At 41.6% G+C, this 14,965-nt stretch overlaps 1 protein-coding gene across 4 annotated transcripts in view; it reads left to right on the forward strand.

Moving 5' to 3' along the window:
* TBXAS1 (thromboxane A synthase 1) overlaps positions 1 to 14,965 on the forward strand; it is a 316,426-nt gene that overhangs the window by 185,139 nt on the left and 116,322 nt on the right. For all 4 annotated transcript variants that reach the window (XM_073323035.2, XM_073323042.2, XM_073323058.2 and 1 more), the window contains 3 exons: positions 4,866 to 4,954; positions 8,983 to 9,131; positions 10,809 to 10,939. In XM_073323035.2, the coding sequence (XP_073179136.1) occupies positions 4,866 to 4,954; positions 8,983 to 9,131; positions 10,809 to 10,939 (369 nt within the window). The remainder of the gene's footprint in view (positions 1 to 4,865; positions 4,955 to 8,982; positions 9,132 to 10,808; positions 10,940 to 14,965) is intronic.

A 14,965-nucleotide genomic window follows, 5' to 3' on the forward strand; every position in this document is an offset into this window, starting at 1 on the left:
TTTGCAGGAAGTCGGACTAGATAATTGCAGTGGTCATTTCTGGTTTTATAATCCACAAATTACTTTTCTCCAGCCCATATCATACTGTCACAGTGCCATATGATAGTGATCCCTGCTCTTGTGCAATACAGTATGAAAATCTAAATGATTATTACTGATGATTGTACACAATCTTATTGATATTTTAATTACTATTTTTAATATATAAAGGCAAGGTTTTCATGCTATAGCACCGGATAATTGGTTAACCAGTTTTGCTGAACGGTGAGATAGTTATTATGGAAAATTGTTAATATGTCATGATATAGTTAGAAAATAATAATCGCTTAGGGTGGAAAGGATGTTCAGTGAGTCCTGTAGATCATCCCCATGCATCAAGACAGGAGTTTAGTACTCCCTAACCCTGTTTAAGACTGTGTTTGCCTATCCTCTTGAGGAAGGAACCGCCAGCCTCCATCAACCAACCTCTGTGGTAGCGAGCAAGAGTAAGCAGCAGGAGCTGCCAATGATTGCAAAAGGGAAGCATACCATGCAAACCCTTCGCTCTGCCCCTAGAGAACACCAGCATATGATCTCCAGACACTCCCATTAAAATGGGCACCATTAGACTGGGTGATTGGTTTTGTTCCACCCGCCAGATTCTCATTCTGAGCCTGACTCTATGCCGTAGAATGAGCAGTTTGAAAGGAGAGAACAGTGGGGCAGCACCAGCGGAGCAGGTTGGGAAAGAGAGAGGGGAGAGATGGTTGGTAAAGGGGGGTTGGGGAAAATCAAACACTGTTTAAAAAAATAATCTGATACGGAAACAATATTACCTTGAACATTTTGCTCATATGTTGTTCATCTCTCATGACTCTTTTGAGTGTAAGTTCTGTGTGTCAGGGAACATGTCTTTCTATGGCATATTGTGGGGGCTAATATTAAGGCAGATAAAATTAAATACTCAGAAATGTGGTTAATCAGAGGAGTGTGACTATGATGCCACTGAGCAAAGTAAACACCCCTGTGTACAGTGTATACATAGTGCCAGAAACTAATTGTTCTGTGCCAAGCCATGTATTGGCAAGATTACGCAAGGAAGCCCCTGGCAACAAGAAAAACCCAACCCCAAGCACTCTTCTTTGGCAGATAAAAATAAATCTGGACACTGAAATACTGGCAGATCAAATATTTACAAGGAACATATTGTTTCAATTTTACTCCATTATGTTACTACCAGCCAATCGGAATGTACAGCAGCTGGAGTTTATTTACTTAACAGAAAATTGTGGAGCTCTTGTATTCTGATTGGCAAATGACAATGTATAGTAAGGTAGTGGTCTCCAGAGCTGTACTGTATTTTTTAAAGTTTTCTGTCATTTCTTTTCCCCCACCACCACTATTTTATTTTTCTCAATGATTAAACAAAGGGCTTAAATTGCTCATGAATCAATAAATGTGTCAGCCTGTGGTCTTTTTATTTATTTATCATTAAGTTATTTATGCCCCTCCCCCCGCAAGAAAAAAAGCTTAAATATATATCCTGCACAGTCTTCTTATGCAAATAATTGTCTTGTCAGTGTCCTTACCCTTTAACAATGCCTGCACACCTTCACAACAAATCAAATCCTTGTTCACTTCCATTTCCCTGGGTAGATTTGCCAACAAAAAAATCATAGGGGTAGAAATAAAGTGCAACAATATTCAGAGATTTCAAGGGCTGGCAGAGTATAGAAATTCTGAGCAATAGAGTGAGCTGCCCTGTCCACCACAAGAGTAACCCGCTCTACCCCTCACCCCACCCCATCAGCTGTTGGAAAGCTATAACAACTGGCTGCGTGGCTGCATGTCTGGTGATGAAGAATGAGGGAGAAAATAAGGCAATAAAAAGAAAATATATAATGATCACCATATGTTTAATAATCATACCTGTTTAAAATACTGATTTTTGTTTTGTTCTCCTTAAATGATTCTGTTACGTGGAAGGGTTTAACCCAGCAGTTACAAAACAACATTTCACACCATTTCAACCCGTTTAACAGATTTCTGTTAATTTCATCGAACCATTTGAGAAGAACCTCTTTGCAGGGGACTTTCAGGGGGAAGCCAAAGCGGAAAGGAGATTGCATTATAACTCCCCTACTCTCTCAGCTACTTTTGCAGAATATCAATCTGGCTTCATCAGAATTCACATTCTGAGATTTCTAGTATGAGGCCCAAAACAATCCAATTTTGAGCTGAAATAGTAATGTCCTGTTCCTTTGACTATAAGCATGGAAGCTCATGTGACTAACAATATTCCTAACTCGGAATGTTGCCTTCAGTAAACATACTGGTTGCTCATCCACAGATCTCTTGGCAGTTTGTACTACAGACCATGTGTTCAGATGGCTCTGTGCCTGTGTACAAAGTGTTATGCCAATTTCACGAAGGCAGAGGTGCCAAGCAACCATGGACTTGGATGGGCAGCCTACATTGCTCTGTTGATGTAGCAAGAGGATGCAGTAAGTCATTTTTTGGTAAGAGTGTCACAGGAGTAGCACAAGCCTGTTTGCTCTTATCATGCTGGTTCACATCCGTGCAGAATACCTGGATAAGAAGGCAAGGAGGGTATGAAGCTTGCGGGTGTATGTGGCTGCCAATGTAGGCAGCTTGTCTTCCAATGGGTGTGTATAATAGTCACTGGGGATACGAGGTATCAAATCATGGATTATAGAGAAGTACAATTCACAGTCCCTGTGAAGAAAAGGACATAGCAGACAGTGCTGCCACGGGATACACTCAGATCACAGGCTGTGCGCTAACCCAAAGTAGTCAACTCACTCGTGGAACATAATTGTGTTTGGTGTCTAATTATCAGGGATCAGGGCTCTCAGCAGAGTTAGTCTCCTGGCAGCCCAACAAGTGCAGCTGGTCTGCAGCAGGCTACCTGATTGACTGCACCACCCGATCAGTCAGGAAGGGCAGCTGGATGACTCTCAGCCGAGCAGCAGTGGCAGCTCTCTGGCTGCTCAGTGCATTCACTCCTGTAGCTGCAATCCTCCATGTGCCTGCTGCTCCTCGCTTTTTTACCCTGTCCTGCTCCAGCACTGCTCCTAGTCCTGTTCCTGCCTTGTTTCTCAGCCGCGCTCCTACTCAGTCCTTGCTACCTCAGTTTGCTCCTAGTTCTGACTTCCTTACCCTGACCCTGGTTCTTGACTCCAGCTCTGACTCCTGTTGTGGCTAGTGATTCCTGTCTGCAGCCTTGACCCTTGGATTGGAGACACTTCCCAGTGCCTGCTTTGACCACTAGGCCTGACTCCTGCTCTGACCAAGAGGCATGACTGCCCACTGATGCCCTTTTTATGTGTGGCGGTACATAGACCAATACCAAATGGGGTTTTGATCATTGCTCTGCTTTTGCCCTGACTTGTAGGAGTCAACAAAGATGGATTACTCCTCTGTTAACCACACCCCTGTCATGGTTAGATCCTCTCTTGACCATCATGTGTCGGCACCTGCGAAGGACTCTTAGCAGAGTATTTGATGGGCATTAACTATGTGTATATCCAGGCAGTGGCAACTGCTGTTCCAGCAGCCAGTTGGTGGAGCTGGCACACTGTTTGTGGTCAGAACGGAGAGCTTGTACGCACTACCACTTATGACAGTATAACTTAGGTCACTCCAGGGTGTGAATAAGCCACCCCCAGAGTGACGTCAGTTACACTGTGTCAAGGTTCCTTCCCCACCCTGAGCTCTAGGGTACAGATGTGGGGACCTGCATGAAAGACCCCCTAAGCTTATTCTTACCAGCTTAGGTTAAAAACTTCCCCAAGGTACAAACTTTGCCTTGTCCTTGAACCGTATGCTGCCGCCACCAAGCATGTTAAACAAAGAACAGGGAAAGAGCCCACTTGGAGACGTCTTCCCCCAAAATATCGCCCCAAGCCCTACAACCCCTTTCCTGGGGAAGGCTTGATAAAAAATCCTCATCAATTTGTACAGGTGAATACAGACCCAAACCCTTGGCTCTTAAGAACAATGAAAAATCAATCAGGTTCTTAAAAGAAGAATTTTAATTAAAGAAAAGGTAAAATAATCACCTCTGTAAAATCAGGATGGTAAATACTTTACAGGGTAATCAGAGTCAAAACATAGAGAATCCATCTAGGCAAAACCTTAAGTTACAAAAAGACACAAAAACAGGAATATACATTCCATTCAGCACAGCGTATTTTACCAGCCATTAAACAAAAGGAAATATAATGCATTTCTAGCTAGATTACTTACTAACTGAACAGAGTTTCTGAGACTGCATTCCTGATCTGTTCCCGGCAAAAGCATCGCACAGACAGACAGACCCTTTGTTTCCCCCCCTCCAGCTTTGAAAGTATCTTGTCTCCTCATTGGTCATTTTGGTCAGGTGCCAGTGAGGTTATCTTCGCTTCTTAACCCTTTACAGGTGAAAGGGTTTTGCCTCTGGCCAGGAGGGATTTTATAGCACTGTATACAGAAAGGTGGTTGCCCTTCCCTTTATTTTTATGACACACCGATCTTAGCACTGGTGTGGACAGCGATGTTGGCGGGAGAGTTTCTCCCACTGACATATCTACCGCCTCTTGTGGAGGTGGTTTTATTATACTCATGGGAGAGCTCTCTCTTGTCGACATAGAACATCTTCACTAGACGCGCGGCATTGGTGCAGCGGTAGCACTTCTAGTGTGTAGACTAGCCCTGAGAAACAAGAGGTGTCTGTCTGCCCCTTCCTCCAAGCTTCCTTCTGCCTCAGAAAAAATTACTCATCCACTGATACAGAAGATCTTGTGAGCACTGTACCATCTACTGTATGTAACTAATATAGAGGAAATTATTGGTTTTTTTATTATGCCATGTGTGTTCCTTTTCAGATGACTCCACTAATAAACCAAGCATGTGATGTCCTGCTGAGTAACTTGAAGGTGTATGCAGATTCTGGCAAGGCTTTTGATATCCAAAGGTACATTCACCACACTACAAATGAGAATCACCTTTTCAAAATCCTTGAATAGTCACGCTTCCCCTAAATACACACTTACTTTACAAAAGGAGTTCTCGGTCTTTTTCCGAGGGTGGATCACAGCTTAATGCTGGGTGTGTCTGATGAGACACCTCTCCTTTGCAGTCATTCTCACTCTAAAGGTATGTCTATGCTGCAAATCAAACACCACTGTGCTGAGTCTCAGAACCAGGGTCAATCAGGCTTGGGCTCACAGGTCTCCAGCTGCAGGGCTAATAATAGCAGCAGAGATGTTCCCGCTTGGGCTGGCGCCCTGGTTCTGAAACCTGGTGAGGGCTGATGGTCTTGGAGCCCGGTCTCCAACCCAAGCAGGAACAAATACACTGCTATTTTTAGCCCTGCAACCGAACCTCAGAAGCCCAAGTCAATTGACCTGGTCTCCGAGACGCAGAGCCAGGGGTTTTTCTTTGCAGTGTAGACATACCCTAACATCCCTGTGGCAGCAATTGCTTATTTGGAAAAGTAATTTTAGGAAAGTATCTAAGGTATTTGTAGCTATCTTTTAATGAAGTATAACAGCTGGAAACAAAAAGGAGAGATACATCAGCCTGTGTCCAGTCAACTCCCTGTAGTCCACTAGAAACATGTGAACGCAGGAACTGCAATACTGGATCAGACCCATCTAGTCCAGTATCCTGTCTCCAACAGTGCCAGCACCAAAAGCTGGCAACAAACCCCAAGATAGGCAGTTGTAGGATAATTTGTCTCAAATTTTAGTTCTCATCCTCATCGCTAAATAGTCAGAGATTGGCATAAACCCTGAAGTATGAGGTTGAATATCCCTTTCAAAATTTTTGTTGGCATTAACTATTATAACTCTGGTTATTCTTGTTATCCATATTAATGTCCAATTCCTTTTTGCATCTTGCAAAATTATTGGCCTCAATAACTTCCTGTAGCAATGAGTTCCACAGTCTAATTAAGTGAAAAAATATTTCCTTTTATCAGTTTTGAATTTGCCAGCTTTTAATTAAATTGAATGTCCCATTGTTCTTATGAGAGAGGGAGAAGAGAAGCTCCCAATCTGCCTTCTCTAGACTATTTCATATACAAGTATATAGTTATTTTGTATACTTGTATCATATCCTCTCTTATCTCCTCTCTAAGGTAAATTATCCCAGTCTCTGCAGACTCTCTTCATATGATAGTTTTTCCATGCCCATAATTATTCTCATCCCTCTCCTCTGAACCCCCTTTAATTCTGCACTGTCATTTTTTAGATGAACTTCAGAATCCTTGGAGGTATACCATCTGTTGCTTTTTAAATTATCATTTTGTTCCAGTACCTCTTCTTCTGACACCTTAATCTCTGATATTACCTCATCTTTATTAGCAGGGAAGAGCAGGTCCAGGGTAGGTATCTTCGGAATATTCTCTGCAGTGAAGACTGATGCAAAGAAATAATTTAGTTTCTCAGCAATGTCCTTGTGTTCCTTTGTGGCTCCCTTCAGTCCCTCTTGATGTGCAAACCACCAGTGGTCCATTGACCACAGTTTGAGAAATGCTGCTGTACAATATATGGATAGAAATTATTGGCAGGGTTATAAGAAACATTCTCACAGATAGGGATCTCTTTTTGAGCTAAAGAGGCAGCTTTTTCATGGTCAAAGCACCAGAGAATCTGATATCCAGAATCAAACTAGTCTTTCATAAGATGACATGGGGGCTGTGACCGTGGATAATTTGATAGTTGTTTGCGAACCCCTGACATATTGCATTTGATTTATAACCATTTATAAAGAGACTTTTTTTTCTTTTTATAATTTAGAAGTACAGTTCCTGGCCAAAAGGGTTATATAAACAATATTAAAATTTCTCACATGAACTTTAGAGGAGGCTGGAGGCTGCTATTATTAATAGCAGTTAGCCTTTGTTGTTTGTTGTTAGAAGAATAAGGAAAAACTTTGCTGGAGGTGAAACTCAAAGCTAATGAAAATTGATCCAAATCTAAAAAACAAAGGGAAAAAGGTATAATGTAATATTTGTGAAGCAGATATTGAGAGAACAAGTTAAGAATTACTTAGACAAGTTAGATGTCTTCAGGTTGGCAGGGCTTGATGAAGTAAATCCTAGAATACTTAAGGAACTGTCTGAAGGGATCTCTGAGCCATTAATGATTATCTTTGAGAACTCCTGGAGGACGGGAGAGATCCCAGAAAACTGGACAAGGGCAAATATAGTACCTATCTATACGAAGGGGAATACGGGCAACCCACAGAATTATAGACCAGCTGACTTGACTTCAGTACCCAGAAAGATAATGGTGCAAATATTCAAACAATAAATTTTGTAAGCCCCTAGACTATAATAAGGTGATAAGTAATAGTTGGCATGGATTTATCAAGAACAAATCACGTCAAATCAACGTAATATTCTTCTTTGACATGGGGTAACAAGCCTTGTGGGTAGGAAGGAAACAGTAGATATGATATATCTTGACTTTAGTAAGGCTTTTGATGCTAACATGACCTTCTCATAAACAAACTAGGGAAATGTAGCCCAGACAAACCTGCTGTAAACTGGGTGCAGAAATGGTAGGAAAACCATACTCAGAGAATAGTTACGGTTCACAGTCAAGATGGAAGGTCATATTGAGCGGGGTCCTGCAGGGAACTGCCCTGGGTCAGGTCCTAGTCAATATCTTCACAAATAATTTGGATAATGGCACAGAGAGTAGACTTATAAAGTCCGTAGACAATACCAAATTGGGAGGGGTTGCAAGTGCTATGGAGGACAAGGTTATAATTAAAAATAATCTTGACAAACTGGAGAAATGGTCTGAAATAAATAGGATAAAATTCAATAAGGACAAATGGAAAGTATAATACTTAGAAAGGAGTAATCAGCTGCACAAATGTAACATGGGAAATGACTGCCTAGGAAGGAGTACTGCAGAAAAGGATCTGGGGGTCATAGTGCACCTTAAACTAAATATGAATCAACAGTATAATACTGTTGGGGAAAAAAAGCGAACATCGTTATGGGCTGTAGTAGCAGGAGGGTTGTAACCAAGACTCAAGAAGGAATTCTTCCACTCTACTCAGCACTGATAAGGCCTCAGCAGGAGCTCTGTGTCTAGTTCTGCTCACCATACTCTGGGAAAGATGTGGATAAACTGGAGAAAGTCCAGAGGAGAGCAATAAAAATGATTAAAGGTTTAGAAAATCTGACCTGCAAGGAAAGATTTAAAAAATTGATTTTGTTTAGTCTGGAGAAGAGAAGACTGAGGGGGGAACATGATAACAGTGTTCAAATACCAAAAAGATTGTTATAAAGAAAAGGATGATAAATTGTTCTCCTTATCTACTGAGATAGGACAAGAAGAAATGGGCTTAAATTGTAGTATGGGAGATTTAGGTTAGACATTAGGAAAACTTTCTAACTTTAAGGGTAGTTAAACACTGAATCAAATTGCCCAGGGAAGCTGTGGAATCTCTGTCATTGGAGGTTTTTAAGAACAGATTAGACAAACACCTGTGAGAGATGGTCTAGATCAAGGATCAGCAGCCTTTGGCATGCGGCCCGTCAGGGTAAGCCCCTGGCAGGCTGGGCCAGTTTGTTTACCTGCTGCATCCTCAGGTTTGGCTGATCGCAGCTCCCACTGGCCGTGGTTCGCTGCTCCACGCCAATGGGGGCTGCGGGAAGCAGTGCGGGCCGAGGGATGTGCTGGCCACTCTTCCCGCAGCCCCCATTGGCCTGGGACGGCGAACCGCCGCCAGTGGGAGCTGTGATCAGCTGAACCTACGGACACGGCAGGTAAACAAACCGGCCCAGCCCGCCAGGGACTTTCCCTGATGGGGCACGTGCCAAAGGTTGCCAATCCCTGGTCTAGATAGTACTTAGTTCTTCCTCAGTGCAGGGGACTTGACTAGATGACCTACGGAGGTCCATTCCAGTCTTACATTTCTATGATTCTATGGAGATGCAAACAAGCAGCTAATGAGGTCATGTTCTTAAATTCAATGCAGGAGTTACGGCTGCTTCACCTTGGATGTCGTTGCTAGTGTGGCTTTCGGTACCCACGTGGATTCTCAGAAGAATCCTGATGATACCTTTGTTAAGAACTGCAAAAAGTTCTTTGAATTTTCAGTGCTTAGGCCCATCCTAATTCTAATAAGTAAGTATAGCCCATCTTTGTCTATTTATTTATATATATGTTTTTTAAAATTATTCTTGAGTCACAAAACCTTGTGAAGAGGAAGGCAGGAAGGCTTTGTTTTAGAGGTATTCACACTGCAGCCCACACACCAAATATACCCAGTAGATTTCTACAATGTGGCCCACATCCACCCCCATCTTCATTATGAACATATTTCCTGACTAACTACATATCCCATAAGGCAATGCTTCACCTTGATGTGAATGGAAGTCTTCTAGGACCTGTAGTCTCTGTGGGTTTCACTTTCATAGTAAAACTGAGTCACTGCAATGTAATCCATGTTATGTGAATTAAGTGTGGCCCATAGACTGCTGACAGATTCTTAATAAGCCCCATGCTTGAGCAGTTTGGATGCCCTGTGCTTACTTGGTAGGAGTAAAGAGCCCACCCCTAAACAAAATCGTACAGAAAGGGGATGAGGTGAGGGGATAAGTGTGTCCTGATATCGTAAGTCCTTAAAATTATCATTTAAACAGGAGCTGTCTGGTTGGTGTCTGTAAAGGATGAAGATGATAAATGCTGGTATAGGAGGCCAATAAAAGAATGTATTTATTTTGAGGTGAAAAAATAGGGACTGCGTTATGGGACTGGTAATGGAATATAAAGCCTTATGTCATAAATTCTAGTCCAGCTGAGGCTGAATGTGACTAAGGCCTTGTCTATACTTAGATAATTAGGAACTTGATGGAAGTTTTTACATAGACTTCGGTGGGCCAGGTATCAATAAGGCCTTAGTGAGCCAAGACCTCCATTAAAGAAAGTAAGTTTCTGCATCGTGTGGGGTGTCTGCATGGAGAAGGCTGGTCTTCAGCATTATCCTTGCCACTAGTGCATCACACAATTTGATTCACAACAGCTTATTGGCTTACATGCTGATCTCACAGGAGTGTTATGACAGTTAATTAGTTAGTGTTGGTAAAGCTGCTTGAAGATGCTCATGGTGCACTGTTTTGATAGCTAAACAGGGAGCTGTTTGATAGCCTAGTGGGTTCACCTGCCAGCTTAGTTGTACTGAAGTGCAATACTTCAGATTTCTTGTCACTGATTATAAACACTAAGGGGAAGGAGTGCACACTTGGGCCCTGGTTACATTTTAGTGACATCCTGCTTCCAGGTTCCCTCTGCCTTGGTCTCTTCTGTAAAAGGTTGTGTAGTAGAAAGAGTAAAGTAGGCAACCAGTTTCCTATACATGGACAGGAAGCAAGAAATGAGAGAGAGGTTACCATCCATCTAGAGTTTCATGGGTCCACTCCATACCCTGCCAGGCTAGCTTGTAGGATTAAAAATCTCAGATTTAATTATCGAGGAGGGGGAGGGGGAAAGGGGAGAAAAGAAATCTCTTTCTTTCACCATGATGCTCCAGCATTATGAAGTTGCACTGAATTTTTGTACTGTGGGACAAAACTGCAAATTGGGGCAAACTTTAGAGGGCATGTGACTAACAAGAGATTCCTAGTCATGTCAAAATAGGTTGGAGGCTAAGCAATATCAGTCTGTAATAGAGGGATAAAATCAGAGAAATAAGTGGTATAAAATTAAAACAGCCTACTAAATGGGGGCCCAAATAAAGTTGGGGTGGGGGAGATAAGTGTTCCTACACCCAACTTCGATGTTCTCTTTAATAATCTTTTACAGTTGCATTTCCATTCATAATGATCCCACTGTCCCGGATTTTGCCAAACAAGAGTCGTGATGAGATGAATGGATTTTTTATCAAAGCCATTAAAAGTATGATTGCCTTGAGAGATCACCAAGATGCAAATGAGGTAAGGCATCTCTGTAATAAATGTAAGGATGGGCAAGTGTATTTGGATAAAATCAGAACTCACACACCCCTTGGTCTAAAATACAAACTCAACCTGATTTTAATGTTCAAAATAATATTGGTGATGTTTTTTGTCTAACTTTTACATGCTTCTGCCCCTCTTTGTATGTGTGTATGGCAGAGGGGGTGGTGGGGAGAAGAGAAGAACTACTAAAATACTACAGGAAAAGCAGATTTGTATTTCTGCCCTCTTTAAAACAATGAAGTACAAAATTACTCATAAGGAGCCTGATCTCAGGAGATTTCCAGTCCAGCTTCTAGACCCAAGAGGTATTTATTATTTCACACAAATCAGCTATCACCCATCACTTTGCAGACTGTTCCTTTTTCACCTAGACAAGGGACTATTCTAATTATCTAATACTATGGCATTGTAGAGTATCTGTAGACACTGGGCATTATAATAAAGGAACAGCTCAGTTCTCAATCTGCAAAACATTTGGAACATAGACATGCACTTAAAGTCCCTGATGTAACAGCCCTTCAGGCTTTCTTCCTTTTGGACTGTTCTTTAACATGGGCTCTCCATTTTAGGCTCACAAATACATTGACCCCTTAATTCTAGATTTATAGACAGAAATGAGGAATGTAAACAAAATTTCTATTTTAGAGGAAACAGACTTCTTATTCCCGTATAGCTTGATTTGGCTGTAAGGTTTGATAGAGCATGCATGCCAGCCAGCTGTTAATGGTGAAGTATAGGAGGTGCCCTATCCAGTATCCAGGTTTGACATCAATTGAATAGGAGGAAAACAAATCACACTGAGACCCATTACCCCACTCTTGGGATTATGACATATGCAAGAACAACAGGCCCTCCCAATCATCCCTCTCAGACAGCCTAACCCCACATCTGCAATGCCACCTTTGAGAAAATAATGGATTTCAGCCTACTCAGCAGTATATCAGAGATGCATTTAAAACACGGATCAGTGTTCAGAGATATTGCTATTTTCTATTTTGGTTTGTGCTCTGTTCCTTTTGACTCTATCGCTCCCACTCTGTCTTATATTCTTATATTTGGTATGCTTTTGTCTTATTTTCCTTTTCCTTATTTTCTCCTCTGGCCATTCTTCCTCTTTCTCCCTCTTCTCTCCCTAGCTATCAGCCTCCTGTCCATCTCTGTCTCTGCATGCCTCTCTCTCTCCCGCCCCACCCCACATCCTTTGTTTTCACTCTGCTCTATCCTCAGGTGTGCCCTACCACAATCAAGTGTCCATGTCTGGTTCATGCTGATGAGGCACATGGCTGCTGGCTCAGGCTGTCACATAGGTGCTTTTGCTTACAGGCGGTGTGGCTGATCTGCCTATAGAGTCACCACTTCCAGCACAGACCACAGCCTGAGTGACTCTCTGACTCTGTATTGATCTAACTGTAGATATGATGAGGGTTGGCTCAAAGATTTATGCACAGCGGCAAGCTTATAGGGATAGCAGGACAGGGTATATTTGCAAATTCTGGAAGGTTTAGTAGCAAGGTGAAAGGTGGTTATTTATTTATTTGTATTGTGTTAGTGGCTCGGAGTCTCATTCGTGGAGCAGGGCGGGAGGTTGGGGAGCAGGGCAGGGCTGGAGCAGAGTTGGGAGCTTATAGGGATAGCAGGACAGGGTATATTTGCAAATTCTGGAAGGTCTAGAAGGAAGTGAAAAACTGAATGCATCCAATGAAGTGAGCTGTAGCTCACAAAACTTATGCTCAAATAAATGGGTTAGTCTCTAAGGTGCCACAAGTCCTCCTTTTCTTTTTGCGAATACAGACTAACACGACTGCTACTCTGAAACCTAGAAGGAAGTGGTTATTTATTTATTTATTTGTACACACAACCTGCAGCTGGCTGTAGTTCTACCGCCATCCAGGCTCTTGCCAACTTTGAAAAATTGTCCTATGGTAACTTTTACAAATGTTGGTAACCGTGTTCTTATTGTTCAAGAACTTGGCCAAGACTTTGAAAAGTGACTCTGGAGTTTGGTGCCTCAATGCCTTTTAAGTGTCTCAGAGTGGTCATCCAAAAAACAGACATACCCAAAATCATTAGGCACTTCTGAAAATGTTGGCACTTGTGAATAGATTGCCACGAAATTTTGCCAGATACAGGCAACATTCATAACTTTCCAGGAACCAAAAAGCCTCATGCTAATTTGTATAGAAAATGGAGAAGAATGTAGCTGCCCTTCATGTCAATATGGAAATATGACCTACAAAGACTACAGCTGGAACACTGAATATTAAGACTTGTCATGAAATCCTGGCCCCATTGAATTCAATGGGAGTTTTGCCATTGACGTCAGTGAGGCCAGGTTTTTACCTGTAGTCTCTGGTTTGCATCTCTGTATTAAGGATGATAGCCATGAACCATGTTATAGAACTCACGGTGCTGCATTTGTCCAGTGAGTAACCTTTAGATCGCCCCATTCTTAGATGTTGCATTGTCTTTATCCTCTTCATCTCCATTTTAAAATTTTGTTTATTTAATTTTTGCTGAAAAACATCATTTGGAACAAACTGTAAAACAACTAAGTGCCCCCAAAAAGTGATTCAGCTGGAACACGTCTTCCTTCCACCTGCAACTAACATGCAGGAAGAATAAATGGGAAAGGAAAGGAAGACTTAAAAAATAACGTGATGAGCAAAGTCAGCCTGTTCTCACTAGTGCTATATCAGTAAATGAAACAATGTTTGAAGATAATCGCACTGGGTAGATAGTAATTTTACAGCCAGGTTTAGATCTAATAATATGTTTGCCATTTATATGAGATCTGGGATGTCACTTTTTCTTATCCCATCAGGTAGTACTGCAGATGTCATTTTAATTACATACTATTTTTCCATGGTCAGTAAAATAATTTCAGTCCTGGATGGTCATACTCATTGGCTTGTGTATAGAAACATTTTAGGGTCACATGTTGGGAATTTTAATTACAATACATTAAATCATGCAAGGATGCAAATTATTATAAGAAACTTGCTTCCTTATATTTACGTCAGAAGAAATTCATCCTTGTGTAGAAGGACCAGCACAAGACCTATGGACCCTTATGACTTGTTTTGAGAACTTAAGAGGGATTCTAGTGGTATATCTGCCTTGCACTGGCCCTTTGCACAGGGGTGAATATCATCCTTATAACAAGATATATATATATATATCCAGAGACTTGGTAGGTGGGGTGTCTCAATACATGATGGTTTTTCATTTAGTGTTTTGATATTGCTTATCCATATCCACATTACAATTTGCCTTCCAAGAAATGTATCCCAGTCCTTTACTTCTGCAGTGTAATTGTAAAACTCTAGATGGATATTGGTGGAAAGGTCTAAAAGATGAACTAATAGAAATTCATACAGAGAGAGAGGGGGGAAACTGTTATTTTAAGAGGATATCAAGCTGAGAGGTCTAAAATATGCCTTTCCCTGTCCTCAAAAATGAGACTCCCTTTTAAAATACAATCTAGGTGAAATCTAAGTCTTAGTCAAGTCAAGGGCAAAGCTCCCATTGACTTCAGTGAGGCAAGCATTTCACTCATAATCCCTAGTAATAACAACAACTCTGAAACTTAGCTCATATGTAACAATGTTAAGTTTCTGAAGGATTTATGAACATTAACTAGTTAATCCTCACAACAGAGAAATTTAAAAGATTATCAGCCTTTGAAACAAGGACTGCCTTAAACTGAAAATGAGTGTTTCTTAGAAGCTACAACCAAAAGTAAACCTGTCAGAAGAAATGAATTTCTAAAATCATAGAATATCAGAGTTGGAAGGGACCTCTGGAGGTCATCTAGTCCAACCCCCTGCCCAGAGCAGGACCAATCCCAACTAAATCATCCCAGCCAGGGCTTTGTCAAGCCTGACCTTAAAAACTTCTAAGGAAAGGGATTCCACCACCTCTCTAGGTAACGCATTCCAGTGTTTCACCACCCTCCTAGTGAAAAAGTTTTTCCTAATATCCAACCTAAATCTCCCCCACTGC

This window comes from Lepidochelys kempii, chromosome 1 (assembly GCF_965140285.1).
Source record: "Lepidochelys kempii isolate rLepKem1 chromosome 1, rLepKem1.hap1, whole genome shotgun sequence".
NCBI classification, from domain to species: domain Eukaryota; kingdom Metazoa; phylum Chordata; order Testudines; family Cheloniidae; genus Lepidochelys; species Lepidochelys kempii.